General features: G+C 38.5%; 2 protein-coding genes across 3 annotated transcripts in view; one reads left to right on the forward strand and one right to left on the reverse strand.

Annotated features, from left to right (window-relative positions):
- Positions 1-3,029: 3,029 nt before the first annotated feature.
- Positions 3,030-4,228, reverse strand: ZNF830 (zinc finger protein 830). The gene has a single exon (XM_074263592.1). The coding sequence runs from the start codon at positions 4,209-4,211 to the stop codon at positions 3,114-3,116; it is 1,098 nt and encodes a 365-aa protein (XP_074119693.1). The 5' UTR covers positions 4,212-4,228; the 3' UTR covers positions 3,030-3,113.
- The window catches only part of CCT6B (chaperonin containing TCP1 subunit 6B), a 39,317-nt gene continuing 15,570 nt past the window's right edge, over positions 4,205-27,951 (forward strand). For both annotated transcript variants that reach the window (XM_074263589.1, XM_074263591.1), the window contains exons 1-6: positions 4,205-4,550; positions 7,907-7,970; positions 8,586-8,720; positions 14,568-14,741; positions 26,481-26,584; positions 27,768-27,878. In XM_074263589.1, coding sequence (XP_074119690.1) covers positions 4,414-4,550; positions 7,907-7,970; positions 8,586-8,720; positions 14,568-14,741; positions 26,481-26,584; positions 27,768-27,878 — 725 coding nt within the window. In that variant the 5' untranslated portion in view covers positions 4,205-4,413. The remainder of the gene's footprint in view (positions 4,551-7,906; positions 7,971-8,585; positions 8,721-14,567; positions 14,742-26,480; positions 26,585-27,767; positions 27,879-27,951) is intronic.

Here is a 27,951-nt window from a genome sequence, read left to right on the forward strand (position 1 = left end):
AAATACAGGGGTGTTTAAAATGGCACTTTAGGAAAATCCCTTTAATGACTGGAGGAAAGATTGGAACTTGAGGCCAGTAGATCTACCAGCAGATTATTGCAATAGTCTTGAGTGTGAGGTGATGAGGAATTGTAGCAGGGTGGTGGCAATTTGAAAGAAGAGGGGTTTTGAGAAATGTTGCAAAGGTTAAACAGATAGCTCTGGGGAACAGATTGGATGTGTGTGAGATGGTGAGGAATCTAAGATGACTCTTAGTTTTGAGCCTGAGAGTGGCTGGGGGGATGGTGTTTCCCTCAATGAGAGAAGGGCAGACAAAGAATTTAGGGGGAAAGATGAGTTTTATTTTGAACATATTTTTAGATGTCTCTACTGGTCATCCAGGTCAAGATGTCTAAAAGGTAATTAAGATGTGAGATGATACGTCAGACATCTAAAACTGTTAAGTAGGTTAAAAGGCTCAGGATAGAACCCTGAAGAATATGTGGTTAGATGGTGTGATCTGGAGAATCTAGCAAAGAAGTCAGAGAAGCAGCCAGATAGGTAGGAAAAATTAGCGTGATAGCTGGAAAACCTATAGGAGTGATTAATAGGGTCAAAGGCTACAAAGAAGTAAAAAAGAATGACTGAGGAAAGGCCACTGGATTTGTCGATTAAGATCATTGATTAGAGAAGAGTTTGGTGGAATGATGAAATCAGAAGCCAGATCCATCTACTCATTCCTGACCTCATCACCCAGTTTCATTCTCACAGCACTCATTTTTCTCCTATCTACCTTTCCATCATCTGCTAGTGATTTTCTGGAAGCACATATCTGTCCATGTTAGCCTCCCTACTCAACCTACAGTGGACTAATAGTAACTCAAAGATCAAACACAGCTGGCATTTAAAGCCCTTTACTTCCTGCCTTTGGAGGCCTCTTTACCCCTCTCTACATATTTTATGATCAGTGAATCTTGGTGCTCCAATCTTTCACTATTATCTCCTATGCCTGAAGATGCTCAAATACTACCTTACAGATTTTGAATATGCAGCTTTTTGTATGTTGTCTCTCCACAACTTATGTTCCAACACATTTCTGCCTAGAACTTGTCTTGTAGATGGATTTGGGATTCCCAACTGGTTTTAGAATAAAGTATAAACTTTTCCATTTAGCTTTTAAGACCCTTTACAACCTTGCCCCCAATTCCCCCCATCTCATTGCATGCTATTCATCACTTACATATGCTGTGATCAAGCCTTCTCAGAGAATGTTCCATCTCATTGACTTTGTAGTGTCTCTTGGATGACTAAGCTACTGAAACTTTCTCCTTGCTTATACTTCATAGAATTCTTCTACTAAAACACAGTTCAAATGCTACTTTCTATATAAAGTCTTTTCTAAAGCATTTCTCACTTTCAAATGCTCTCCCTCAATTTTACCTTGTATTTATATTTATCTTCTGCTACATACGTGTGTGTATGTAGATGTATTCACATATACACATGTTGCTGTTAGAATGTAAGCTAAGAATAGGAAATTTCACTTTTTGTAGATCTAGTAGCAAGAAATGCTTATAATGTAGTAAGTGCTTAATATTTCATTTTTCCATCTCATAAATGTCTGTTGCATTTATGCCTTCATTTCTATTCTCATTGCCTGGGCAACAGTCCAGACCATCATCTTGTCATTATCCTTTTGCTGTTTCATCAAGCAAAGGTGGAGAGTTAAGTTTATGGTGTTGAGTCTCCTTGGTTGCATAAGATTTAAGGCTTAAATGGTTACATATTTGGGCAGCTTTTCTTAATCTAAATTTTAATCTTAATCTAAAATTATCTTTCTCCTTAGGTCCAGAGATGGATGAACTGATCCATTGGACTGTTTGGAAAACACCTTAGAAAGAGGAAAATCTGGAATAAAGGGGTATATTAGCCTGAGAGAAGAGTCATGAAAGAAGATTTTCTTCAGGTCTCCTTGGCTACATGGGATTCTCCAGCTTAGTATCTAAACTTATTTAATGGACAGCTCTAATTTATAAGGCCAGAGCTTCTCATTGAGAAATTATCTTCTTGGTTACAGAGATGAAATGGGGAGTTTTCATAAAAGGAAAGGGAGGTCAGTTCTCATTGTGGGATTTAAACCTTGCAAAATTCCAAATGAATTCAGAGATAATATATTTGGTGCAAAGAGTCTAGTGCCACTGGGGTGGGGGGGAAATTTTACTCCTTGTCAGACCCCTTTTTTACGTGCTTCTACTACATTTAGCATAAATGTTGTCTGCTCATAAGAAGGCCAGACAGATCTGGCTGTCTCCTGCCTCCTACAGATGTGGGCTCCAATAAGCCCAATCCTTTGGACTCTGAATATCTGATATTACTGTATATACACCAACTACATCCCTGATCCTGAAGGGTCACTTTACAAATCCTTATTAGTGGTCACATAAATGTTAATGAAAATGTGGCTGGCCCAGCACAAAGCCTCAAAACCATTCAAAAGTACCTGAACAGTAGACATAACACTCTTATAAAAAAAACCCAACAAACCCAAAAACATGGAATTGGGAATAAAGGCAGTTAATACTTTACAGAGCAGATAGTAAATGTGTGGAACCTACTACCTCACAACCCTCATATAGCCCATAAATAAAATAGCTCCCAAAAGTGTTGAGGTAAATTACTGACTGGACTTTTTTGTGTGGGGGGTGTATATGGATAATCAGGGTTAAGCGACTTGCCCAGAGTCACACAGCTAGTGTCAAAATGTGAGGCTATATTTGACCTCAGGTCTTCCTGACTCCAGGGTTGGAGTTCATCCCCTAGATGCCCCTCAACATTTTTTAACGGAAGCTTGCAATGTTTGGGCCATTTCCTCCAGTGTCACTGTAGAGGGGCAATAGACTAATGTTTCTGACTTAACAAGCCATGCCTGTACTTGTCACTGTCTTTGAAACCCTCACACAAGGGGAAGGTGGAGCCCTGAACAAAGCTTGTCTGCGTCCTGACACTGACCCCCAATCCACAGATCTGTCACAGGAACAGGAGCCTGGGAATGTTAGAAACGTCCAATAACAAATATATTTAACTTTGTACAACATTTACAATACAAGATGCTGCTGAGTTTGGGCCCCCGGGGCCTACAGGAGGGCCCCCTTCACCCTCCAGTCCTGCGACAGCAAGTCCTGCAGCTCGCCCTCGTCGTCGCTGCCCGGCTTCTCGTCCTCTCTGCCCGGCGGCCCCCTGCGGCGCAGCGCCTGCTGCAGCTGGCTCCGCAGCAGCTCCTGCCGGTCCCGCAGCAGCTCCACGCGCCGGTAGCACTCGATCTGCTCGTCAATCTCACCGATCTGCCGGTCCAGTCTCCCCTCCTCATCCTCCTCGGCCACGATGGCCTCCGAGACGCTGCTGACCTGCCGCATGGCCTTCTGAAACTCGTCCCACTCTTTGTCCATCTGGTCCTTGGGCGCGTCCACTTTGCGCACCCGGGCATCGATCTCGGGGTCATCGAAGAAGCCCTCGGGCAGCGCCTCGGCCGTGTTTTCGCGCCGCTCCACCACCTTCTCGGGGCCCTCAGCCTTCTGGATGGAGCCTGAGTGGAAGACGAGCGGGGCCGTGGGGGCGTCCTGGTCAAAGAAGTCGGGGGGCAGTGCGCTGGCTGCGGGGGCTTCTCCGGCCTCGCTCGCCCTCGGCTCCTCCGCTCCCTCCTCCTCCTCCTCCTCGTCGTCGTCGTCTCCGTAGTCGGGGAGCAAACTGAGCCCGGCCGCTTTCCGGGGCGCCTCCTTCGTGCCGGAGTCGAAGAAGTCCCCGGGCAGCCCGGGGGCGGCCGAAGTCTGAGGGCCGACTGCCCGGGCTCTCTTGGCGTCTGCCGGGCCCTCCGGCTCGGGGCCGCTCCTCTTGGCCGGGGGCGTTGGGGCCGTGGGGCCCGGCCCAGACTCCTTGGGCCCCTTGAGCAGCGCCACCTTCTCCTTGTGCTGCTTCCCCAGGACGTGGGTGGGCCACAGCAGCTCGCTCTTCACGGGGACGCCGCATAACGAGCAGCTCAGCTGCCCCAGACGGTTGTACTTGGCGAAGGGGGACTCCACCCGCTTGCGGCTGGCGCTCAGCCGCTGCTTCTCGGACTTCATGAGCCGGCGCAGCTCATCCTGCTTTACAGTCCGCTTCCCGGTCGACGCCATCTTGGCGGCCGGACTCCGCGGGGGCAGCTTCGCTTCCGCCTCCTGGCTCACCTTCCACAACATCCGCTAACGTCACTTCCGGCCGCGGTCGCGGCACGCCGGCGCGCCGATTGGCTGGGGGCCTGACCAATGAGGAAAGGGGCGGGCCGTTTCTCGCAACCGCCGCGGTCGTGTGTGGGCGTTGGTCGCGGCGGTCTTCCATCAAGCTCATCTAATTTTTTTCCCCTTTCTTCTCTCTGGCCTTTGTTTTTAGAGGAGCGCAGGGATGGCGGCTGTGAAGGCACTCAACCCCAGGGCGGAGGTGGCGCGAGCTCAAGCCGCGCTGTCTGTTAATATCTGCGCGGCTCGGGGGCTACAGGACGTATTGAGGACCAACCTGGGGCCCAAGGGCACCATGAAAATGTGAGGGGAGGGAGGGGACAGTGGCGCGCGGTCGGTGACCGTTTGGAACGTTGGGGGCGTTGCCCGCGAAGGGGCGTGGCCAGGGAAGGGCGTGAGCGATGCGATGGCCGGTTTTGATCCCCGGAAAGCTGGAGTGGGCGGGGAGAGGGCGTGGTTCCCACGAGTGCCACTTTTCTCTCCTCTGCCGTGATATTCATGGGAGAGAGCCGTTCAGTTCAAATATCCCCGTGTGACTGGGGTCAGCTCCTCTGACAGAGCGAGGGAGGGTGTCAGTGTCTTCCGAGACTCCTCCCAGTGATAGATCTCTATAGAAGGAAGGAAAGGAATAAGTACTTTTAAAAGTACTTAAAATTAAGTGCTGAGCTCATTACAAATATCTTATTTAATCTTCACAGCTCTAGGTGCTAATATACCCATTTTACAGCTGAGTAAAGTGAGGCGGGGGTGGCTAGGGGGTATACGAAATGGATACTCATTTTCATGAGTTCACATCTATCACACTTAACTGACCCCGAGTAAGGCACATAACCTTGCTCGTCTCAGTTTGCTCGTCTCAGTTTCCTCGTCTGTAAAATGAGCAGGAGAAGGAAATGGCCCATCATTCCGGAGCTTTGCGAAGAAGAATGCAAATGGGATCAGAGAGAGTTGGACACACTGAAAAAAGTTTTTTACAACAAACGGCTGAGGCAGAGAGGTTAAATCTCTTGCCCAGATTCTCACATTTTGTATCAGTGGGAGAATTTGAACCCAGGTTTTCTAGATTTCCAGCTCAGTGCTCTATCCGCCGCACCCCTAGCTTAAAATACCTCCTGCCGAAAGAGGCAGAGCCCTCCCGTATCCCATTTTCTGTGTGGTGGCTCCAGTTTCCGCCTGCCTTCCCTATTCCTCCGCAGAGCACGGCCTGAACTAGCCAGGCCTGAGGAAGGGAGCTTCCTCCTCATGATCCAGGGCTGACGAGAGTAAGTTTAGAGTCACAGAAAAATTAAAGGCAACTTTGGAGCCTGAGAGCAGAGAACTAAAGCTAGAAGGAACCTAACAGGTCATTTAGTCCTGACATCTCATTTTACCTCTGAGGAAATGGGCTCAGGTTAACTGACCTGTTTAAAGTCACACCAGGAGATGATTTACTAGATTTGAACTGGATTAAAAATACTATAGAATAACTATCGAAAAATATAGTGTATTAAGGTTTGCAAAGAAGGAATGTGCTATTTTACATTTTACAGACGAGGAAACTGAGGCAGACAAAATGTTAAGTAATTTGCCTAGTCACCATAGCTATTGTGTCTGATTTGAACTTAGATTTTCCAAATTTTAAGTCGTCTACCCCCTATTCCACTATTCTGTTATTCTAGTCAAAGTGTTTAAATTACAGATCATAAAGAGACAGGGATATATATATATATATATATATATATATATATATATATATATATATATATATATATATATATATATATATATAACATATATAAATTTATATAAAGAACTACCTGAATAAAAAAAAAAAAAAAACTTCCTTTCCACAAGTAAGTCTACAATTTATTCTGCAATTTAAAGTTAGAGAGTTGCCCTGATCAGTCACATATCATGAGAATGTAAATCTTTAATAGTAGAAAACTATCTGGAATGAATGTGGAAAAGTAGAAGGGACACATGATTTGAAATCGGAACCTAGTTTAGAATCTTCCTCCTTTACCTTGTATATCACTGTATTTTTGTAACTGGAAGGAGCCTGAGAGGTGATCCAACCCAGGCCTCTAATGCTACAAATGAAGCAAGTTGGGTACAAAAAGGTTGGGCTTTGACCAGGATCTCCGCTAGTATTGTTTGAGTTTGTTCCAGGGCTCCTTTCCTAATAACAAACCACTTTCCCTAGTTGCATGGCTCTAAAGTCACTTTGGGCCTCAGTTTCTTTTTCTGGAAAATGGGGTGGGGTGAATTAGAGGACTTAGCAGTAGGTAGAGGAGGTCTGGAAGAGCTTGCTTCAAACACTGCCCCACAGGCTTAATCTCTAAGTAGTTTCTATATCTGGAAATTGAAGGCCTGATAGCTACTCCATGGCTTCTAAGTTTGCTTCTAACTCTTATTAATCTATGATCCTAAAAACCTACTTCAGTTTTGCATAATGGCAAATGGTAAACTTTCTGTGTGACTGGGGCAGGGACAACTAACCTAGGCCGGATTACCTGCAGGAATTAGCACAACGGGAAGGCAAGTGTTTCTACACCACAGCTTTCTTGTAAATAGTGGAGGGATAGAATTGTGGGAAGCTGAGCATATTACTGTGCTTTCAGTGGGAGTGTGGGGGTGTGATGTCTGACCTTCAGCTGCAGAAAGGATTATGAGGGCCAGCAAATGAAGTAAATTACCACAAACTGTTTTAAATTCAATTTTATTTTCATATTTGTACCTCCCTCCCCATTGAAAGAAAAACAAAACTATCACAAACATGTTTAGTCATCAAAATAAATTCCTCTATTGCCCATGTCAAAAAAAAAAAAAAAAGTGTCAATCTGCTCATCACCTTTCTATCTGGAGGTAAGAGGGTAGCATTTTTCATCACGAATCTTCAGGATTGTGGCTGGTTATTGTGTTGTTCAGAATTCCCAACTCAGTTGTTTGTTTCTGCTGAATTATTGTTATATTATCATAAACTAATGTCGAATGAAATAATAAACCTTGGTGAGCACAAGATTTGCATTTTGGTAGCTCCTCTTGTCCGAGGATGAAGAATCTGAATGGAAAATTAAGTTCTGGGAGAAAAGGATCATATATTTATATTGAAAGAAGCCTTAGTGGTCATATACTCTAATCCTTTCATTTTACAGATGAGTAAACTAACCCCTAAAGGAAATTACTTGTCTAATCACGAAGTAAAGTAACAGAGCAGAGGACTTTTGACCTGGGCCCTTTGATCCCAAATCCAGTCTTCTTTTTAATATACTAAATTTTTTGGAAGACAAGGGTGGGGGCAAAAAAGAACATTGAAAAAAGAAAGAAAATATTGAGTGATGAGATAAAGGGAAGCTTGTTAGGTTCTGAGATGCGTCTGATTTAATCTCTGTAGACTTTTAATTATCCTCTTTGAAACTATAGAACCTCCATTTTTGAATGAGATGATTCTAGCAGCAGTTCATCTTAAGAGGAAAATGATTTTCTGGACTGCAGTGATGGTGGCTAGAGTGATAGGGCTGTAAGAAACACTTAAAGGTTTCCATTATCTTCTTTGAGGATTATAGGGGATCCAGCTCTTTGAATTTAAGTTGGGTATTGGTAGATGACAAATGACAGAGGAGTAGCAGCAAGCTTTCTTACTACATGCATTTGTTAATAATATATTGTTCTTTGAACAGGCTTGTTTCTGGTGCAGGAGACATTAAGCTTACCAAAGATGGCAATGTTCTGCTCCATGAAATGGTGAGCCACTCATACCTGCTTTCCCCATAATATTTATAAGCAGACATTAATTAAGGAAAACTTTTTCAAAAATCCAAGATAGGCAGTTTAATATGGTAGTGTTAAAACAAATTAGATTAAGTTCCTCTTGTCAGAAGCTTTTAAAATTTCATATGTATACTGAAAAATGGTTGAGGAATACCTTTAAACTAAAGTCATTTTAAAAACACACTATATCTTATTCTATGTGATTAGGGAACAATCAGTCACCCTTTGCAATTTTAGTAAATGTATTCATCTTTTAGATGGAAGAATTTAATCTTATTTTAGAAGTGTCATGTCAACAGAATACATGCCAAAGCAATGGTTTTATTGTACATTATAATGCAGTCTTGAACTTTGAGATGGTGTACTAGCCAATTAACTTCCTCGTTTTGTTTATTTCAGAATAGTTCTGCTCACCTAATAGAGACTAGAGAAAGTTTGTAAATTTGTGAAATGAACCTCAATTTTATCTTTGTGTTTGTTGGTTGAATATTGCTAGCATTGATGCTTTAATCAGCCTGCTCATTGCTTTGCTTTTCCTTTTATTCATCACTTATTTCATTTTAAAGAAATCTGTTGCCTCATTTGTAGCAAATTCAGCACCCTACTGCTTCTTTGATAGCGAAAGTAGCAACAGCCCAAGATGACATTACTGGTGATGGTACTACTTCAAATGTTCTGATCATTGGAGAGCTCCTGAAACAGGCGGACCTTTACATCTCAGAGGTATTTACATTTCATGAGATTTTTTTCTGGAAGGAAAATAGTGTCTGCTGAGTCAAGTGAATTAAGTTTATAGAATAACCTTATCTTACTGGATAAGGAAAACTTACATGTTTTATGAGGTTTAACTTATACATTTCTGTGAAAGACTGGTTCTTAAATAAATTGTATCTCCATGTATATTTATTCACTCAATAGAATACAAATAGAAGAAAAAAATAGTGTGAAAAATTGAGCAACCCTTATTATTTGCAATATGGCTTTGGCTTATTTCTAATCTTCTCTTGTACCTTCTCTTATACTCAAATTAGCACTTTTGACTTAAACACAACATATTGAAAGGCATTTCTGTCTTTTTTTCATTCACATCTGCAATGTCTTGATTCTTTTAAATCATGTTCATCTTCAAGACTGAGCTAAAGTCACATTTTCTAACTCTCTACCTCATCCTTGCAATAATTTTTTCTTGTAGTTTCTATAGCATTTATTGTCTATATACTGACATCTCCCCATCACTGTCTTGTGATATTTTTCATATTGTGGTCTTTATTATTATTTAACTTTAAATGCAGATAAATCTTTTTTTTCCCCTGAGTTAGAGTCCTTTAAAGCAGACATTGTCATCCAGCCCCATAGCTTTCTATCTTGTTCAAAAGAATGTCATGAAAAACTTTGTCAGATACCTTGCTGAACTATGTGTATACTATGTTTACCATTCTTGTAAACCTGTCAAAGAAGGGAATGAAGTTAGTTTGAAAAGATTTTTTTCTTAGTTGAACCATGCTTATTTTTAGTGATGAATATTGACCTAAGTGCTCACACACTATTCATTAGTAAATTTTTTTTTATAATTTAGTTGGTTTAATTATAGATATATCTTTGTTGTTTCTGGAATATACCATTTTGAAAATGGAGATTACATTTGGTTGCTTGGCTTCTAGTCTTTCTATACTTTTCTGTGTAGAGAGTGTTCAAGGAAGACTAGTACCTCTGAAGTGAAGGCTGCCAGCCTTTTTACAGGGCTGCTTTCCACCTTTGAAGCCCACCTGATCTACCTAACACTCACCTGTGGCTCTGAGAATATGTAGCACCCAGTTAGCTGTTTGGGCAGGTGAGCTAAACTAGGGTTGAGGGTAACCAGGGGATTTCAAAAGACTTCCCCTGGTGGAATGGATGGATCCCCATATTCCACTGGCCATGAAGGCAGGTGAAGCAGGTGTTGTAGATCACGTAGAACTTGGTTAGACATCAAAGACACCAGTCATCCACTGCATTTCAAGTCATCACCCACTCATCTTGACTCTGTCCTGCCACTGGACTGTGATGACTCTGGAAGAGAAAGTTAAACCTAAGTAATAGGTGACTAAGGCTTGATTGGGTCCAGGGCAAAAACTTCCGAATGTGCATTATGGGAGATGTGTTGTTGTTCAGTGAGATTTCTCAGTTTGAAGAGTAAATACCTTTACTTTCCTTAGTTCTCCTAGCATGTTCTGGGTTCTCAGGCCTATATTACTACACACAGAGGCTTTTCTCAGTGGGTATAGTCAGCAGTTGTTTGGTCTTAGCCATGTATATGAGGCAGTGACCTCCTAGACATGCATTATAGAGAATAGCATACTCTTCAAAGTAGTGTGGAGTACGTTCTCAGCAGATTCCACCATGGAAAATATAATCAGCAGGGAAGAACTTGGTGTCCTCATTGCTCCATTATCCCTGAATAGTCCTAGTGATAGGTACAGAGTCATTGTACATTTAGCTTGTTCTGAGACTGCCTCTAGGACTAGATATTGTGATTTATTTAAGGTCATATAGGTAGCAGAGTAGAGCCTCAAGCCCAGCTTTTATAACGCTAAATCTAGTGTCCTTTGTAACATTCCATGTTAATCTGCTGGTTCTGAAGCCTGCTTTATTGATCAGAGACTGAGATGGCATAGCTTATTAAATGGGCAGGTGGCATGTCCTCAGAATTGTGATACATCCATTGCCTTTTTGGAGCATGATTGAGTTGATATGGAAAATGGCTGTAGGAGTTTCCTTTGCTACCTCCTCCAGGACTGCTTTGGCATCTCTCACATTTTCTGATGTACCAACATACATTCTGGGCTTTGATGGGTCCTTTGTAATACCTTCAGATGACATGCTTTATGTGTTCAAATCTGGGCATCATGGTATAATTACTTAACTTCCTCTAAACAGGACTATGTGACTACTGCCATAGATCCTTTGTCATAGCCCAACCATATTTTTTCTGATCCTCCTGGTTCAGATATATAACTATTCATAGTTCCTCAATGGTCTCTCACTCTCTACTGCCATCATCTTGGTTCCTGATAAGTACAAGAGAAAGAAAACAGCACTCAATGCTCATACAAACAGGACAAAACATAGACCACTAAAATATTATAAACTTTTCTGGTCAATAATATTTCTAATGACATGTCTGTGCTAGGCCCCTTTAAGATGATGGCAGACCTCCAATGTATTTAAAAAGCTTTATTTATGACTTTTGTTTTTTTTTTTTTTTTATCAAATTCATCTGACAATATACCTCCTTATACAAGAGATTAGTTAGAAGAGATTACTGCCTCGTAATTAAGAAAAACAGGTAAAGCCAATTGGCACAGATTTTACGTGTACTTTACGTGTACTATTAAGTAGAAAGGAGGTTTGCTTCAATGTTTGTCCAGAGGAACCAAAATTAGTCAATTCATCTGATCTGAGTTCAGCTGCTTTTTGTTGTTTTCATTTATGTTGCTGTTTTGTGAATATTATTTTTCTGGCTCTGCTTTGATCTGCCTGTTAGTCTTCCCATATTTTTCAGAATTCTTCATTTTCATCACTTTCTTAAGGCACGATAATAATTGAAGTCATATATCATAATTTTTTTAACCATTATCCAGTTGATAGACCTATACTTTGCTTCTAATTTGTTGTTATTTTCAAATAGTGCGATTGAATAGTTGAATGTATCAAACATTTCATTTTTACTTTTGATCTCTTTGGAGTACCTGGTATGGTATTGAATAAGTAAATTACCTTAGGAGGAATTGTCATTTTTATTATATTGGCAATGGTCTACTTTTAGGCAATTAACATTTCTTTAATTATTTAGGTCTGTCTTAATTGCTGATTAGAGCGTTTTGTAGTTTCTTTCCTATGGTTCCCATGTGTCTGGTAGATAGACTCCTAAGTATTTTGTTATTAATCACAATAATAACTAATGTTTAAATAGCACTTTAGGATCTGCAAAATGCTTTAAAATTATATCATTTGATTTTCACAACAACTCTGGGGAATAGGCATTATTATCCCCATTTTTCAGATGAGGAAACCGAGGCAGACAAAGGCTAAGTGACTTGTCCTGTTAGACAAATAGTAAATATCTGAGATTGAATTTGAGCTCCCTTCTTCCTGGCTCCAGTTCTAACACTCTCTCCAAAGGACCAGCTATTTTTCTTCTTGTAGTACATTCTGTAGCTATTTGAAATGGAATTTCTTTTTCTTTCAGCTGGGTGTTGTTGGAAATATTCAGATGTACTAATGAATTCAGATATAAAATCTTGCATCTTTACTGAATTTATTTGTTATTTTTAGGGCTCTTTAGATGAACCATCATTATTTGCAAAAAAAAAATAGTATTTTTTTCTGTTTGCTGCTATAAACTTTCTAGCCTTGAAGGCTACTAGACCCACTACTATTTAAACCTACCTCACCTCTTCCTTTTGTTTGTAATCTAAAAGTTTATTTGTCCATGTTTTAGCATCGAGAATTAGTACTTCTATATCAATTGCTAGACAGAAAAACAAGACTACAATTAGCAGACACAAAAACTGCTTGCTAAAATATTCTAAAATCAATAATCTCTTTGCTTGCTAAGTCTGTTAGCTGCTGCCCATTCATATTGTACTTTTTATATACTCCCTAGTTTACTAGAACTGTGCTTTGTAAATATAATTAATCTTTAAATATTTGGTGAATTAAGGAGTGAGTATAGCAGAAATTGGCAAATGTATTCTACATTAATCCCTGATATTCCATTCAATGTGAAGAAAGATGATACAGCTCCCCTCAGTCTCTGTTTGAAATTTGTTTCTTGGTAGCACACTGAGCCCTCTGATGATGTTAAAACAAAACAAAACAAAACAAAAAATTTCTTTAAAACAAGGGGAACTTCAGAAACTTTGCCATATTTTAAAAATAATTATTTGCACCTGTGTGTGCAGTTTAGAATTTGCACTTAGTCTCAGGGCAATTTGGAGGCAAGGGAACCCAAAGGTATACTTAAAACAAAGGAAAGAAGACCAATCTAGTTAGGCCTTTTGCTAAAATTTCTTCTAGAGACCGCAGGAAAAGAGATCGCCTCTAAAGAAAGAAACTCTGACATCTGTGTAAATGTATCTCATGAGTAGGTTGGTATCAACCAAAAATATAGTTATGGAAACACAAATGAGATCTACATAAATGCCCTGGAAGCAAAGCTCTTCTAGTACTTTATGGAGGAAGGATAACTCTTGCCAAAATTTGCTATAATAGTTTTATTTTTACCTAAAATTTGGGGCCATTAACCTTCTGGTGGGCTTCTTTTCTTCTTACTTTCAGTGGGAAAAAGATACAAGTTTCTAGATGTGGAAAGTAAGGAATGTCACTTTCATTTAGAGACTTAATATTCTCCTATAGAATAGAATTGTCTCTTACAACAGTTTCAAATATTAACCCTAATTTTTTTTTGTAGCCACCGACAGACAGTATAAAGGAAAGGAAGAATTCTTAAAGATGGATCTCAATGAATGTGCAGGGAAAAATATTACCAAATAAATCATATGGAAAGCTTGAGCAAGAGTCCTCTTAGATTGCTTCATATGTAGTACTGATGTTAAGTTCCAGTAACACTTGGAAAACATAATTTTGATTTCAATACAGGCTGCTTCTAACTATAGATTTCTCTTATAACACCATTTAGTATGGTATGTGATGAAAAATAATTACCATGTTGGGTTTATACAAAATTACCATGCAAAAGATATATTTGTTATAAAATATTTTTTCCTTTAATTTAAATAAAATATTTTATTCATTATTACTGCTCTCCTAGGCTTTATCACTTTTTTTTTAATTAAGAGCCATGATTTATAGGTTGTACTCATTGTTTAAGTCAAATTTTGAGAAAAAACTGACCTCTATCTGTACCATTATGGTACTCTTTCAAATGATGTTAATTGTAGAGTTTTTGCCCCTGGATAAAATCCTGGTAATATTGCTTCATTGACACCTAAATGTGATTGTAGTTCTTTTGGTTTAAAGTAAACTCTTTGTATTTTTCCTTTGCATTAAAAGGAGTCTCTCTATTTTTTTTTATAAAATATATGTAAGTTAAGATTTTCATATTCAAAGGGAAAGTACATAGGAAACATTAGTACTATTATTGGTTTAGAGTAACAACAAATTAGCTATTTTACTTAGAGATAGCCTAGTGTAGTGAACAGAGGGCTGCCTTGGTTCCAGTATTGCCCCTGACATATATTAGCTGTGTGATCTTTGGGGTAATGGTTCACTTAACTTTTTTAGTATCCCAGGTAATTTTCTAAGGCTATAAGTGACAGATAAGATGCTTATAAAGACCAGTGGTAGGAATTTTTATACCAGAAATACCCCATACTAAATGAAAACTCAGATTTGGACCAAATTTCTCCTTAGTTACTCACAAAATTATGCATGGTTATTGATGATGATAAAAAAGTATATAGATATTCTGTGTATTAAAATGTTAAATAATCCCTGACATAAGAAAATGGTTGCATCCATTTGGCTAGCTTTAATAATGGTAATTTTATGGCAATATGATTGTAATAGGGTCTACATCCAAGGATAATAACTGAAGGCTTTGAAGCAGCAAAGATAAAAGCACTTGAAGTTCTGGAGGAGATTAAAATAGAGAAAGATATGAACCGAGAAATCCTTCGAGATGTGGCTAGAACATCTCTCCATACCAAAGTTCACACTGAATTGGCCGGTGTATTAACAGAGGTATGTGTTAAACTTTTTGCTTGAAATATAAACATTTTCTTAAGTCATCTTTCAAATCAGCACAGAAAGTTTATTATTTTTTATTAAAAGCTTTTATTTTCAAAATATATGCATGGATAATTTTTCAACATTGACCCTTGCAAAACCTTGTATTCCAAAATTTCCCCCCATTCTCCCCCCCCCCTCTAGATGGCAAGTAATCCAATATATATTAAACATGTTAAAATATATGTTAAATCCAATATATGAATACATATTTCCACAGTTATCTTGCTGCACAAGAAAAATCAGATCAAAAAGGGAAAAAATGAGAAAGAAAACAAAATGCAAGTAAACAACAACAAAAAGAGTGAAAATGCTCAGTTCCCACAGTCCTATTTGGGTGCAGATGGCTCTCTTCATTACAAGATCATTGGAACTAGACTGAATTATCTCATTGTTGGAAAGAATCACACCCATGAGAATTGATCATCGTATAATCTTGTTGCTGTGTACAGTGATTTCCTGGTTCTGCTCACTCCACTCAGCATCATTTCATGTAAATCTCCCCAGGCCTCTCTGAAATCATCCTCCTGATCGTTTCTTATAGAACAATAATATTCCATAACATTTATATACCATAATTTATTCAGCCATTCTCCAATTGATGACATCCACTCAGTTTCCAGTTTCTTGCCACTACAAAAAGGGCTGCCACAAACATTTTTGCATATGTGGGTCCCTTTCCCTCCTTTAAGATCTCTTTGGAATAGAAGCCCAGTAGAAACACTTCTGGGTCAAAGGGTATGGACAGTTTGATAACTTTTTGAGCATAGTTCCAAATTGCTTTCCAGAATGACTGGATCCTTCACAATTCCACCAACAATGTATCAGTGTCCCTCCTACAACATTTGTCATTATCTTTTCCTGCCATCTTAGCCAATCTGAGAGATGCGTAGTGGTACCTCACACTTGTATTAATTTGCATTTCTCTGATCAATAATGAAGAAAGCTAATTATGAACTTTGTAACTATTAACAAGGACAAATAACCAAGGAAACATGCAAAAGAACAGCTAGAATCTTATATGAAATTTATTCAAAAATGTTGTTGTTAGTTCAGTCATGTCTGACACTTCTTGACCTCCACTGTCTTCCAAGTTTGTCTAAGCTCATGTGCATTGCTTCTGTGACACTATCTATCCATCTTATCCTCTACTATCCCCCTCTCCTTTTCTCTTTAATCTTTCCAAGTGTCAGAGTCTTTTTCAATATGAATCCTGCCTACTTATTATGTGGCCAGAGTATTTAAACTTCAGCTTTAGTATTTGACCTTCCAGTGAATAGTCTGAATTAATTTCTTTAATTATTGATTGATTTCATCTCCTTCCTGTCCAAAGTACTCTCAAAAGTCTTTTCCAGCACCATAATGTGAAAGTATCGATTCTGCTTTCCTTATATTCCACCTCTCACAGCATTTGTTGCTACAGTAAAAGCCATAATTTTGACTGTGGATCTTTATTGGCAAGGTGATGTGTCTGCTATTTAGCATGTGTTCCAGCATAGTCATAGCTTTCCTTTAAAGGAGCAAGTGTCTTTTAATTTCATGGCTTTGTCACTCCATGGAATGATCTTTGAACCCAAGAATGTAAAATCTGACACTGGTTTCTATTTCTTTTCCTTCTATTTTGCCAGGAAGTAATGGGACTAGTTGCCATGATCTTTGGGTTGGCTGTGTGTGTGTGTGTGTGTATGTATGTGAGTGATTTTAAGCTGAAGCTGGCTTTTACGTAAAACACTCCTCTTTCACCCTCATTAAGAAGCTTCATAATTCTTAATTTTTCTTTACTTTTTTGCCATCAGAGTGCTATCATATGCATATCTGAGACTGTTGGTATTTCTTCCAGCAACCTTAATTCTGGCTTTTGATTCATCCAACCTGGCATTTTGCATGATAGGACTCTCTACATATAAGTTTAATAAATAAGGGGACAATATAAAGACATCTTAAATGCTTTTTAAAACCAGTCAGTTATTCCATGATTCTGTTGTTTTTTGACTCACAGAAAATGATCTGGTACTCTCATCTATGAGGACTTGCCACATTTCATTGTGATCTACACTGCTTTTTAGTGTCAATGAAGTACAAGTAGATGGTTTTCTGGAACTCTCTTACTTTTTCCATATTCCACAAAATGTTGGCAATTTGGTCTCTAATTCCTCTGTCTTTTAAAAAAGTGACCTGCTTCTCCACATATTGCTAATATGCTGATATCCCTAATTTGCAGAATCTTAAGCATACCTTGCTGGAGTGTGAAAAGAGGGCAACTGTTCAGTAATTTGAACATTCTTTGGCATTACTGCCTTCTTTAGGATTAAGCTGTAAACTGATCTTTTCCAATCTAGTGGCCACTGTTGAGTTTTCCAGGTTTGCTAGCATATTGAGTGAGGTATTTTTAACTGTATATCTCTAGTGGAATTTGTCACCTCTATGAGCTCTATTGTTAGCAATGCTTCCTAAGACCTACTTGACTTCATTCCCCAGGCTGTCTGGCTCTAGATCAGCAACCATACCATCATGATTATCAGTGATGTTAAGATTTTTTCTTTATGGTCCTTCTGTGTATTCTTGCCACTTCTTAATCTCTTTACTTCTATTAATTACCACTTTTGTCTATACCATGCCAAGTTTTGCATGAAATGTTCCCTGGATATCTCTAATTTTCTTGAAGAGATCTTCTAGTTCTGCTATTTTCTTGTGTTTCTTTGCATTTCTCATTTAAGAAAATCTTATTCTGCATTCAATTGAATATGTATTTTCCTTTCTCCTTGCCCTTTTGCTTTCCCTCTCCAGCTATATGTAAAGCTTTGTCAGATAGCCAATTTGCTTTCTTGCTTTTCCTTTTCTTTGTAATTTTGTTGTTGTTGTTGTTGTTGCCTCCTATACAATATTACAAACCTCCGTTCAGAATTCTTCAGGAACTCTCTCAACTAGGTCTAATCTCTTAAATCTATTTATCTACTTCATATCCATAAGGAATGTTATTTAGATCACACTTAGATGATTTGATAATTTTCCCTACTTCAATTTTGAAGTCTGAATTTTGCAGTAGAAGCTCACAGTCTGAACCACAGTCAGCTCCAAGCCTTGTTTTAGCTGTATTGAGTCTCTTGACTTTTGACTGCAAAGTATATAATCAATCTGATTTCAATATTGACCATCTGGTGATAACTGTGTAGAATAGGGTTTTTGGATTGTTGAAAAAGATTGTTTTCTATGATTAATGAGTTATTTTCACAAAACGCCTATTAGTTTCTGCTTCATTTTTAACTCTAAGGCCAAGCTTGTCTATTTCAATTATCTTTTGATTTCCTAATTATTCCAATCTTTTGTGATAAATGTGACATTTTTTGATGTTTTTAGAAGATATAGGTCTTCATAGAATTGATCAACTTTGTTGTTTACTTGCTTTTTTCTCATTTTTTCCCTTTTGATCTGATATTTCTTGTTCAGCATGATAAATATGGAACTATATATAGAAGAATTGCATATATTTAACATATATAGGATTGTAAGGGCCCTTTAAATGGGCGGACACAGTGCATCGGGAGATTGAGGCCCAGAAGTAATTTCTGTGGATATTAGGACTGCCCTTGGGCGGGATCCTGGCCATATTGAGATAGTTTTGTAATGGGTGACTCTCTCGCTGATTGGCTGTGTGTGTGACCTCACAGGCCCTATGTAAGCCCACTGCAGGCAGCAACCGCCCTCTTTAACCTCTGTTAACCTGCTGTTCACCCTGGCTCCCTAGCCTGGGTGGCCAAGCCAAGATGGGTAGCCAAAAGAGGTAAGGGTTTTGGTAGTGAACACATGGGTCTTCTGACCAGGTGTTCACTCGGGAACCAACAAGTCAGGGCATCAGTCAGGGCATTATGTGAGTAGGTATAATAAAGGCTTTTAAGATTACACGTGATTGTTCTTGAGTGCGCTACCGGTTATTAAGCTATAGATTCAAGAGATTGTGGCCAGAGACCTTAGAAGGCCTCAGAGGAGGCGAGCCGGGTAGAGCTCACACTGCAAAGGACAGTGGTCAAAGGTACTCTGGTGGGTCTAGGACAGACTTGTAATTGTAACTGCCAGGAGAGCACGTTACAAATGGCGCCCAACGTGGTGGACGCATCAGAAATTATCAGGTTTTGAAAATATTTAATATTCAGAATTAAGATTCTGAAAGATCCGGTAGAAACGCCACTTAAGAGGGAAGACAGAGAAGCAATATGGACCCAGGTAAATCTGGGATCAGACTCAAGGACACAGCTGAACATAATGCTTATATCAAGAGGTTAAAGAGCCAGATGGAAGATCTTTTAACAAAGATCACCACTGAAGAACAGCAGGAAGCTTGTAGTCAAGCTCCCAGAAGGCTATCCCCACACCCAGTAAATATAGCTCGGAGAGGGAGCAACCTAGAGCTAATGCGTATGTATGACAGTATAGAGTACGAAATGCCACAGCAAGAGTTGCTGGAATTGCAGGTTAAACTACAGATGGAGATAGAGAAAGAAGAAAAAGCTAGGTTAATACAGATAGAACAGGAAGAGTTCAAACCAGTGGCTGAAACTAAGGAAGGAAATGAACCACATGGACTAAAGTTGTAGAAATTCTTCTTAGCATTTTGTTGGTTTACCTCCTGCATTGTTGTTTTAAGGAATTTATCCATTACTCTTCCATTGAGAAGAAGTTTAGTTCTTTTTATGTGCAAAGCTCAGGTTTGATTTGGAATCAGCCTTTGGGGGATTTTCCAATTCTTCCCTCTGCCTCACCTTCTTGGGCCAAGGGAGAAGGGGGAGGAGGAAAAGGAAGGGCGATAATACTATCAGCACTGCCCATTAATCCATTCAAAACTCCTGTGTCTTCATTTCAAAGGACAGGAGTAGGCTTTATGCCCCAAGGCAAAAAGGAATTGTGGGGTATTGAGTATAATCAGAAAAGTTTTAAAAATACAGTTCAGTTAATTTCTAAGAAACCTTACAGGGACAAGACCTTGCAGTTAGAGAGAGTGGAGTTTTATACTTGTAAAACTGCTAGGATTGTCTTTGGAGAGTTGAAACTCCTCTTTTCTTACCTCGTGGATTTTCCACTTCCACAGGTGGGCTTGATTTCCCAACCCCCTACGGGTACTTATAAAACAGTGTTTATGTCTAGAATGGGTTGGAAAATTGTTGTTTTAATCACTAGAATAAATAGACAGTGTGTGATCTTTGACCCAGGAGGAAAAGTAATATCAGATTTATTGATTCACACTCCTGGAGTACAATTCGGTATCAGAAACTCAAACTTTGATTTTTAGGCAAAAGAATTCAGGGATATAGCCGAGTGTTCTAGTAAAGTCATTACTGCACAGACTATCCCCAAGATCTTCTCTTCTAAACAAGAGAAGGGAATTTTGGGATATGTGATTGCTTACAATTTTTAAATTTTGATTTTACATTTTAAAACATTTTTGATTTTACATCTTCAAATTATTTTGATTTTACATTTTAAAGTTATTTTGGTTTTATATTTTTAATCTATTTCGGTTTTACACTTTTAAATTATTTTGGTTTTACATTTTTAAATTCTTTGCATTTTACCTTAGCAATGCACTTCGGGCATACACAGAAAGTGCAGCTAAGTGACAGACTGACTAACTTTTGTCTGACTTTTGTTAATCTTTTTGACAACAACTTTGTTCCCACTGTGATGTGGAAAGGCCTGGATGGCATTTGGAAAGGCCCAAGTTGGGCCCCGAGGACATTCCTTTCTAGGTGCAGATCCAGCAGTAGAGTTCATCCCTACCAGAGACTTTTGTAACCTGGGGATCCAAGAGAAGGACCAGACAACAGAGGGACCAGCCAGATGTCCGCAGCCCTCCAGACACTGATGGCAGCAATGCCCCTCCTGACCATGACACCAGAGACAGCAGACACAGTTCCAGTGTTGCAGCTGAAATGGACTGTTTTGGGTGATACGCAATATAAAGACTGTAAATGGACAATGGGCCTGCTTGCTTCTCCCGTGGCCACTTGCCATATGGTGGCCTGGGAAGAGGCTTTGCCCTATGCTTTCTATTGAAGGACTATGCTTTTAAATTAGTGGGTGAAAAACCAACACACCCACCTGCCATTGTTATTGAGACAATGTTACTGGACATGACTTTGCTTATGTGCACCTGTGAATCTAGAATTGTTCTAGAATTGTGAAAAGTGCAATAGAGAATTGTGATAAACTAGAATTGTTCTAGGATTGTGACAAGTGCAATTGAGAATTGTGATAAGCTAGAATTGTTCTAGGATTGTGACAAGTGCAACAGAAAATTGTAAGAAACTAGAATTGGTCTAGAACTGTGATAAATGTAACTAGAATTGTGACAACCTACCTACTGATATTTGTTAACTAGAATTGTGATGTTTTACCTTGTTGACTTCCCACCTCAGTGTTGACATCCTACCTCATTGGCATCCAACCTCTTTGGCTTATTATCTCGAGTATGACTTTGATGAATGGGTTGAACATTTGGGCCACTGTTGAGCCTGGTTCTCATTGTCATACTTCTGTTTACTGATCTGCTGCTTTGTACCTCCTTGGGCATAACACTCTGTCATCTCATGGATCAAGTGAACTATAGCTGGTGCTAAAAGTTTAGCTTGGTGAGATGTGCGGTTCCCGCAAAACAAGAGAAAGGGAATTGTAAGGGCCCTTTAAATGGGCGGACACAGTGCATCGGGAGATTGAGGCCCAGAAGTAATTTCTGTGGATATTAGGACTGCCCTTGGGCGGGATCCTGGCCATATTGAGATAGTTTTGTAATGGGTGACTCTCTCGCTGATTGGCTGTGTGTGTGACCTCACAGGCCCTATGTAAGCCCACTGCAGGCAGCAACCGCCCTCTTTCACCTCTGTTAACCTGCTGTTCACCCTGGCTCCCTAGCCTGGGTGGCCAAGCCAAGATGGGTAGCCAAAAGAGGTAAGGGTTTTGGTAGTGAACACATGGGTCTTCTGACCAGGTGTTCACTCGGGAACCAACAAGTCAGGGCATCAGTCAGGGCATTATGTGAGTAGGTATAATAAAGGCTTTTAAGATTACACGTGGTTGTTCTTGAGTGCGCTACCGGTTATTAAGCTATAGATTCAAGAGATTGTGGCCAGAGACCTTAGAAGGCCTCAGAGGAGGCGAGCCGGGTAGAGCTCACACTGCAAAGGACAGTGGTCAAAGGTACTCTGGTGGGTCTAGGACAGACTTGTAATTGTAACTGCCAGGAGAGCACGTTACATAGGATTACTTACTATCTAGGGGAGAGGTGAGGGAAAGGGAAAGAGAAAAATTTAGAACACATGATTTTGCAAGGGTAAATACTGAAAACTATCTTTGCCTATATTTTGAAAATAAAAAGCTGTTGAATGGTATGCCTTGGATTTGAATAAATATCATTCTATCATTTTTGAGATTTTGAATACCCCAAAACTACTCTTATCACCCTTTTATTGACTATGAAAGTGACTTCATTTATTCCAGGTAATTCTTGCTCACAGTATATTATATGTAATGATCACCTGAATTAATTCACTCTATCCTATCCATTTAAATGTCCAAGATGTTGATAACATTTACTCTTTGCATCTCCTGTTTGACCATATCCAGTTTACCATGGTTTGTGGATCTTACATTCTGGATTCCTATGCAATATTGAGCCTTACAGTACTGGAATTTCCTTTCCTCATCACCAAGGATAAGTTTTTTGTTTTTTTTTTGGTTTTGTTCCAGCTACTTCACTAACTCTGGAGCTATTTGTTGTTGTTTTCTGCTCTTCCCTACTAGTGTGTTGGACATCTTCCAACTTGAAGGGTTTGTCTTCTGATGTCATATGTTTCATAATTTTAATACTGGGGTTTTCTTGGCAAAGATACTAGAGCAGTTTTCTAATTCCTTCTCCAGGAGATCATTTTTTGTCAGAAGTTGACCTGTCCATCTTAGATGATGATGCACAGCATAGCTCATAGTTTCACTGAACCACCTAAGCCTCTCCGCCATGACTAGGAAATGGTCTAGGAAGGGATTTAAGAATGTAGACTTAACAAAGTGACAAAACAAATAATTTTTTTTTCTGTATCTTCAAGTCCTCCTGGGGTTCTGCTTCTTTGGTTTTGAATTTATTTTGTTTGTGGATAATTATATGATTTTTGTTCTCATCCTAAATAGAGCATTATCAACATTTTTTCATCCAATATGATCTTTTATATCTAATACCATAGATAAACCATACATATTTATGAACTTTTTAGCCTATTAGACTTATCATATCAGACACATGCTTGGAAATGGTCCAGAAGTGAAGTACTAAGCCTTTATTTTCCATTTGTTCACTGTCTCATAGTTAGATGGAGGTGTTGATGATTGGTTACCTAGCTAGCTACAAACAGATCATTTGGTTAAGTTAATGTTGGCTCCTGGATTCTTTAAATGGAGATGATAACCTTGTCTATGAGTCACAGAATCTTAAAGGAAAGCAGGAACTCATAGTTCATCTAATCAAATTGATACCCAAGTAAGAATCTCCCCTGTAGTCTGCCTAAGTGAAAAATAAAAAATAGTCATTAATTTGCCAGGTATGTAGGGAGGAGTGAATTGAGGGAATCAAAGTTGGTTGACTTCAATGTCATTACAAAAGGTGAGGTTATCTGTGGAGACTTGAGAGGTTAGGGATATCTGGGAACTTTGGGAGAGTGGAAATATAGAAGAGTTATTTTGGGGACTCTCCTAGGGAGCCAATAAGAGATAAAAAAAAGTTTTCATACTACATACTGGAATTCAATTGAGAGTTGGTAACATACATTTGAGATACACTCAGCAACATCTGGTGGTTTCATCTAGCAGCATTTGACTTTTTGGCAGCTGAGGAAAAGCTATACAGTTGGCAGTTTATGGGTTTTGGGAAACACATGAGATTATTGAATCAATTTAGGTAAGAAGGGAAATAAATAAAGCCAGAATGAAGAGTTGGATGGAAAGGGAAACACAGATCCCCAGATCTGTGAGAGGAAAAGCAGAAGATTAGGCTACCGTAATCAGAAAAGGGAATTTCAGTTAGGAAGAAGATGTCAGTTGGGTTCCAGTCATCCACATACTACTGTAGACACATGTGACTGACTATTAAGCAGCTAAAATAAACTCAGGTATTAAAGTGATGCCACCCACTGTGATAGCTAAGGAAACTATTTCTGAGGTACTTGATGTGATTGTGGACCTAGGTAGAATATCTCATGGCAAATGTGTAATATAACTCTTTTCCTCTCCTTTTTTCTTTTCTTTTTTTAAAAATCTTGATATAGTTGTAAATATCCATAATTTTAAAAAAGTTTTTGTTTCTTGGAAGTAAAATGTATTGACATGTAAGGACTATTTGATATTGTCTTAAGGGTTGGGTTTAGTGAAGTTACTCCAAATAAACTATCAGAAACTTAAATTTATTATTTCACTGAGAGTTGATGAACTGGACCCCAAGGTTCATCCAGTTTTTGCTAAATGAAATTAATTTACAAACCAGCATTTCAGTTTATTTTATGCTGATAAATTAGAACTAGAATCCTAACTAGTGAAATAAGAACTAGAATATTCACCCAAGGTGGTCCTCTCAGCATGCCCTTTCTTGGATAGGACAATCTCTTTGTTATAATAACCATGAATTTAGCATTGAAGATGAGTCATCACAAGTATTAAGTGCCCACTGTGTCTTTGGCACTGTACTAGGCACTGAGAATAGAGAGGAAGATAAGAATTATATCTATGATTCCACTGGTATAGAGAACTTCGGGGGGGGGGGGGGAAATTCTATCTACCAAAGGTAATTGGCGTGATGTCACTTGTCTAGGATCACACAGTAGATCTCAGAGGTGGGATTTCCTGTTTGGAGGCTGATTCACTATCCCCAAAGAAGTCCACACTGCCTCTGCCAAACATTGCTAATACAAAGGCAAAGATAAAATATGCTCTGCCCTCAAGGAGCTTACATTTTACTGGGAGAAGCAACATTTTCATATGTCTATATGTAATACATAAAAAATAAGTGCAAAATAATATGGGGAGAAAGAAGGCAGCAGCAGGAAAGCCCTCAAGTGGAAAATTAAGGTTGATCTATGTTTTAAAGGAAATAAGGGATTCTAAGAAGAGATGAGGACAGAATATTTATGAGTGACAGCAATGGTTACAAACTTGAGTTGAGAGATGAAGGATTATAGATGAGGAACAAGAAGAAGGTCGATTTGATTGGCTTCGTAGAGTGAATGAATAAAGAGTAATGTAATAAGTCTGGGAAGCCAGGATTAAGTACCAAACAGGAATTCACATTTGATTCTAGGGTCAGGAGGGAGGAGCCACTGGATTTTATTGAATAGGAGAATTGACATCATCAGATCTATGCTTATAAAAAATTGTGGAGGATGGAAAGGGTAAAGCCCTGAGGCTGGGGAACAATTAGAAGGCTATTGCAATAGTTTAGGAGGATGAAAACTTGAAGTGAATTGGTGACTGTTGATATAGAGACAAGGAGACAGATGTGATTTTGAAAATAGAAATCACAAGATTTGGCAACTGATTGGATTGCTGGGTGAGCGAGAGCGAAATGTCAGGGATAATACTAACATTACAAACCTGTGTAATTGGAGGAATGGAAGTACCTGTGACAGAAGGAGGATAGTTTGGAGGTGGAATAGGTTTGGGAGAGTTGGTGGGAATAATGAGTTCAATTTTGAGTATATTGAGTTTGAGATGAGAATTTGGGTTTGAATCCTGGATCTGTCATTACCTGTATGATCTTGAACACATTTAAAAACTTTTCTGAGCTACATTTTTCTTATTTGTAAATTATTTGTAAAATGGAACATGATCTCTAAATCCCTTTCAGTTTTAAATCCTATGATCCTGGATGTTACAAATTAAGGTCAGATTTCTTAGTGAATATAGAGCAAAATGAATTGTGTGATCTCAAAATCATGACATTATCAGATATGGTAATCTAATGGTTCCTCTATTCCTGTATTTGTGAAGTGAATTGGAATATTTATGTATTCTAATGGCTCTGTCAACTCATATTAGTATGAAAGAGGGTCTGAAAAATTTATTATTTTAAAATATTTTTTTGTTGATTATTAAAATGTTTCTCATGTTATCTTATTTATTAGATTATGGATTATTTTATGTCATTACATGTTAGTGTGTTAACCTAATCCCATCAGTAACTTGTGGATGATTTCTGGGAGAGTCAGTACACTCTGAACTGAACACTGGCCTACAAGTCAGGCGTACTGTATCTTAGTTCTGGATCTGCTCTTAGCTTGATGTTGGACTTCAGATTATTCACTTAATATCTGTCTTGTTTCTGACTTTTAACCTTTTAACAGACCATATGATTCTATATCCCTATCATTGGACAGTTCCTCTCCCGTTACACATAAGGATAAACATAAGGGCTTACTTAGCAGTTAGAGCAACATTAATTGTTAAGTTTGTCTTTGTGTTTTGGGCTACACATTAATTTCTAGGCACGTAATGCTCTATTTACTACAGAATGTGGTAAAAACCTAAACATAAATATATATGGTGTTCAGCATTTTGTTTTTACATCTAATCTTATGTAACTTTAAGGAGAAGGGAAAAACTGGGACAATGGGCTGTGGTTTAAGAGTATAAATTGTTTCACAGTTGTATTTGTTTTTGTTATTATAGGCTGTGGTAGAATCTCTTTTGGCCATTAGAAGGCCAGGTTATCCCATTGACCTTTTCATGATAGAGATAATGGAAATGAAGCATAAGTCAGAAACTGACACAACGTAAGTCATATAAAATGTTGATAAAATGTGACCAACATTAGATTTAGACAAATATCTTTAACTTGGCTTCAGTTAAGTGAATATTTTATGCTGAATGTTAGAAATATCTTTTGCTAGTCTTCTGAAAACTAAGCTGTTTTCACATATAGATAGAAGTTAGAATACCAATAATTTAAATAAAATTCTAGTTATTTTAAGCAGATAATAAGAAAAAGGCATAACTTTATTTCATCAGATTCAGAAAATTCTATGGTTAATGATATTTAGTAATGAATATAGTCACACTCAGTTTAGATACTACTTGAATGCCTTACCTGGTGTGGCGATAACCATGAGTTTGTGAAGACTATATCAACATTTAGAGAGTTATACTGACAGGCCTTTACAAATTGAAAAGCCTTAGAATATGGTCTTAATGATAGACTGTCTGTCACTTGAGAAGTAGTCTTTTTAAGACTGTAAGAGTTTAATCATGGAATTGGCCCCATAGCAATGGATTTTTTGGTTCTAGCAACTTTCAAAGATGTATTAATTCATGGAAGGGTTATAATCTGAATTAGTGGAGGGAGCACAGAGACTGATGAGTCATATATTTTAAAGTGAAGTAATGTTATTGTGCTATGTTAAGAAATTCCCTTTAGAAACTGTCAAGTTTATGCTCAATTTGAAGTTGGGGTAATTATTTAGAGGATATAGCAATTATTTTTATAGATAATATTAATGAAAAGAATACTGAATTTAGGAATGAAAGAGTAGAGTTCAAGGCCTGACTCTTCTCATTTTCTAACCATGGGGCTATGAAGTTAGAGTATAGAGTTATCTCTGCAATTTATAATGTGTGATTTTTAATTTATCACTTAGACCCTAATACCTTCTTTTGTAAAATGAGGGGTCCAATTAAATCACCTCTATGAACTGTTTTAGGACTGGATCTTAATCTGATTCTTCGTTTCTTCATGTGACAAATGGAAGTAATAATATGCACACTAGCTTTTCTCATGAGCTTGTTTTGAGAATCAAATAACATTTAAAATTATGTAAAATATTTGGTAACTCTAAGTTATTATATAAATGTGAGATATCATCATCATCATTACTATCATCACCATCATCACTGTCATCAAAATGTACTTAGTATGTTATTTCCTAGATATTAAAGAAAAGAACTGAATTATTTTACCAGGTTGATCAGAGGACTAGTTTTAGACCATGGTGCTCGTCATCCTGATATGAAGAAGAGAGTAGAAGATGCTTTTATTCTCACTTGCAATGTATCACTAGAATATGAGAAAACGTAAGGAGTTGTTTCTTCTTTATAACATAATGAAAATTTAAGTCTTTTCCCCTTCCCATTTCTCTTGTATCTG

The sequence above is a fragment of the Sminthopsis crassicaudata genome, chromosome 4, assembly GCF_048593235.1.
Source record: "Sminthopsis crassicaudata isolate SCR6 chromosome 4, ASM4859323v1, whole genome shotgun sequence".
NCBI classification, from domain to species: Eukaryota; Metazoa; Chordata; class Mammalia; order Dasyuromorphia; family Dasyuridae; genus Sminthopsis; species Sminthopsis crassicaudata.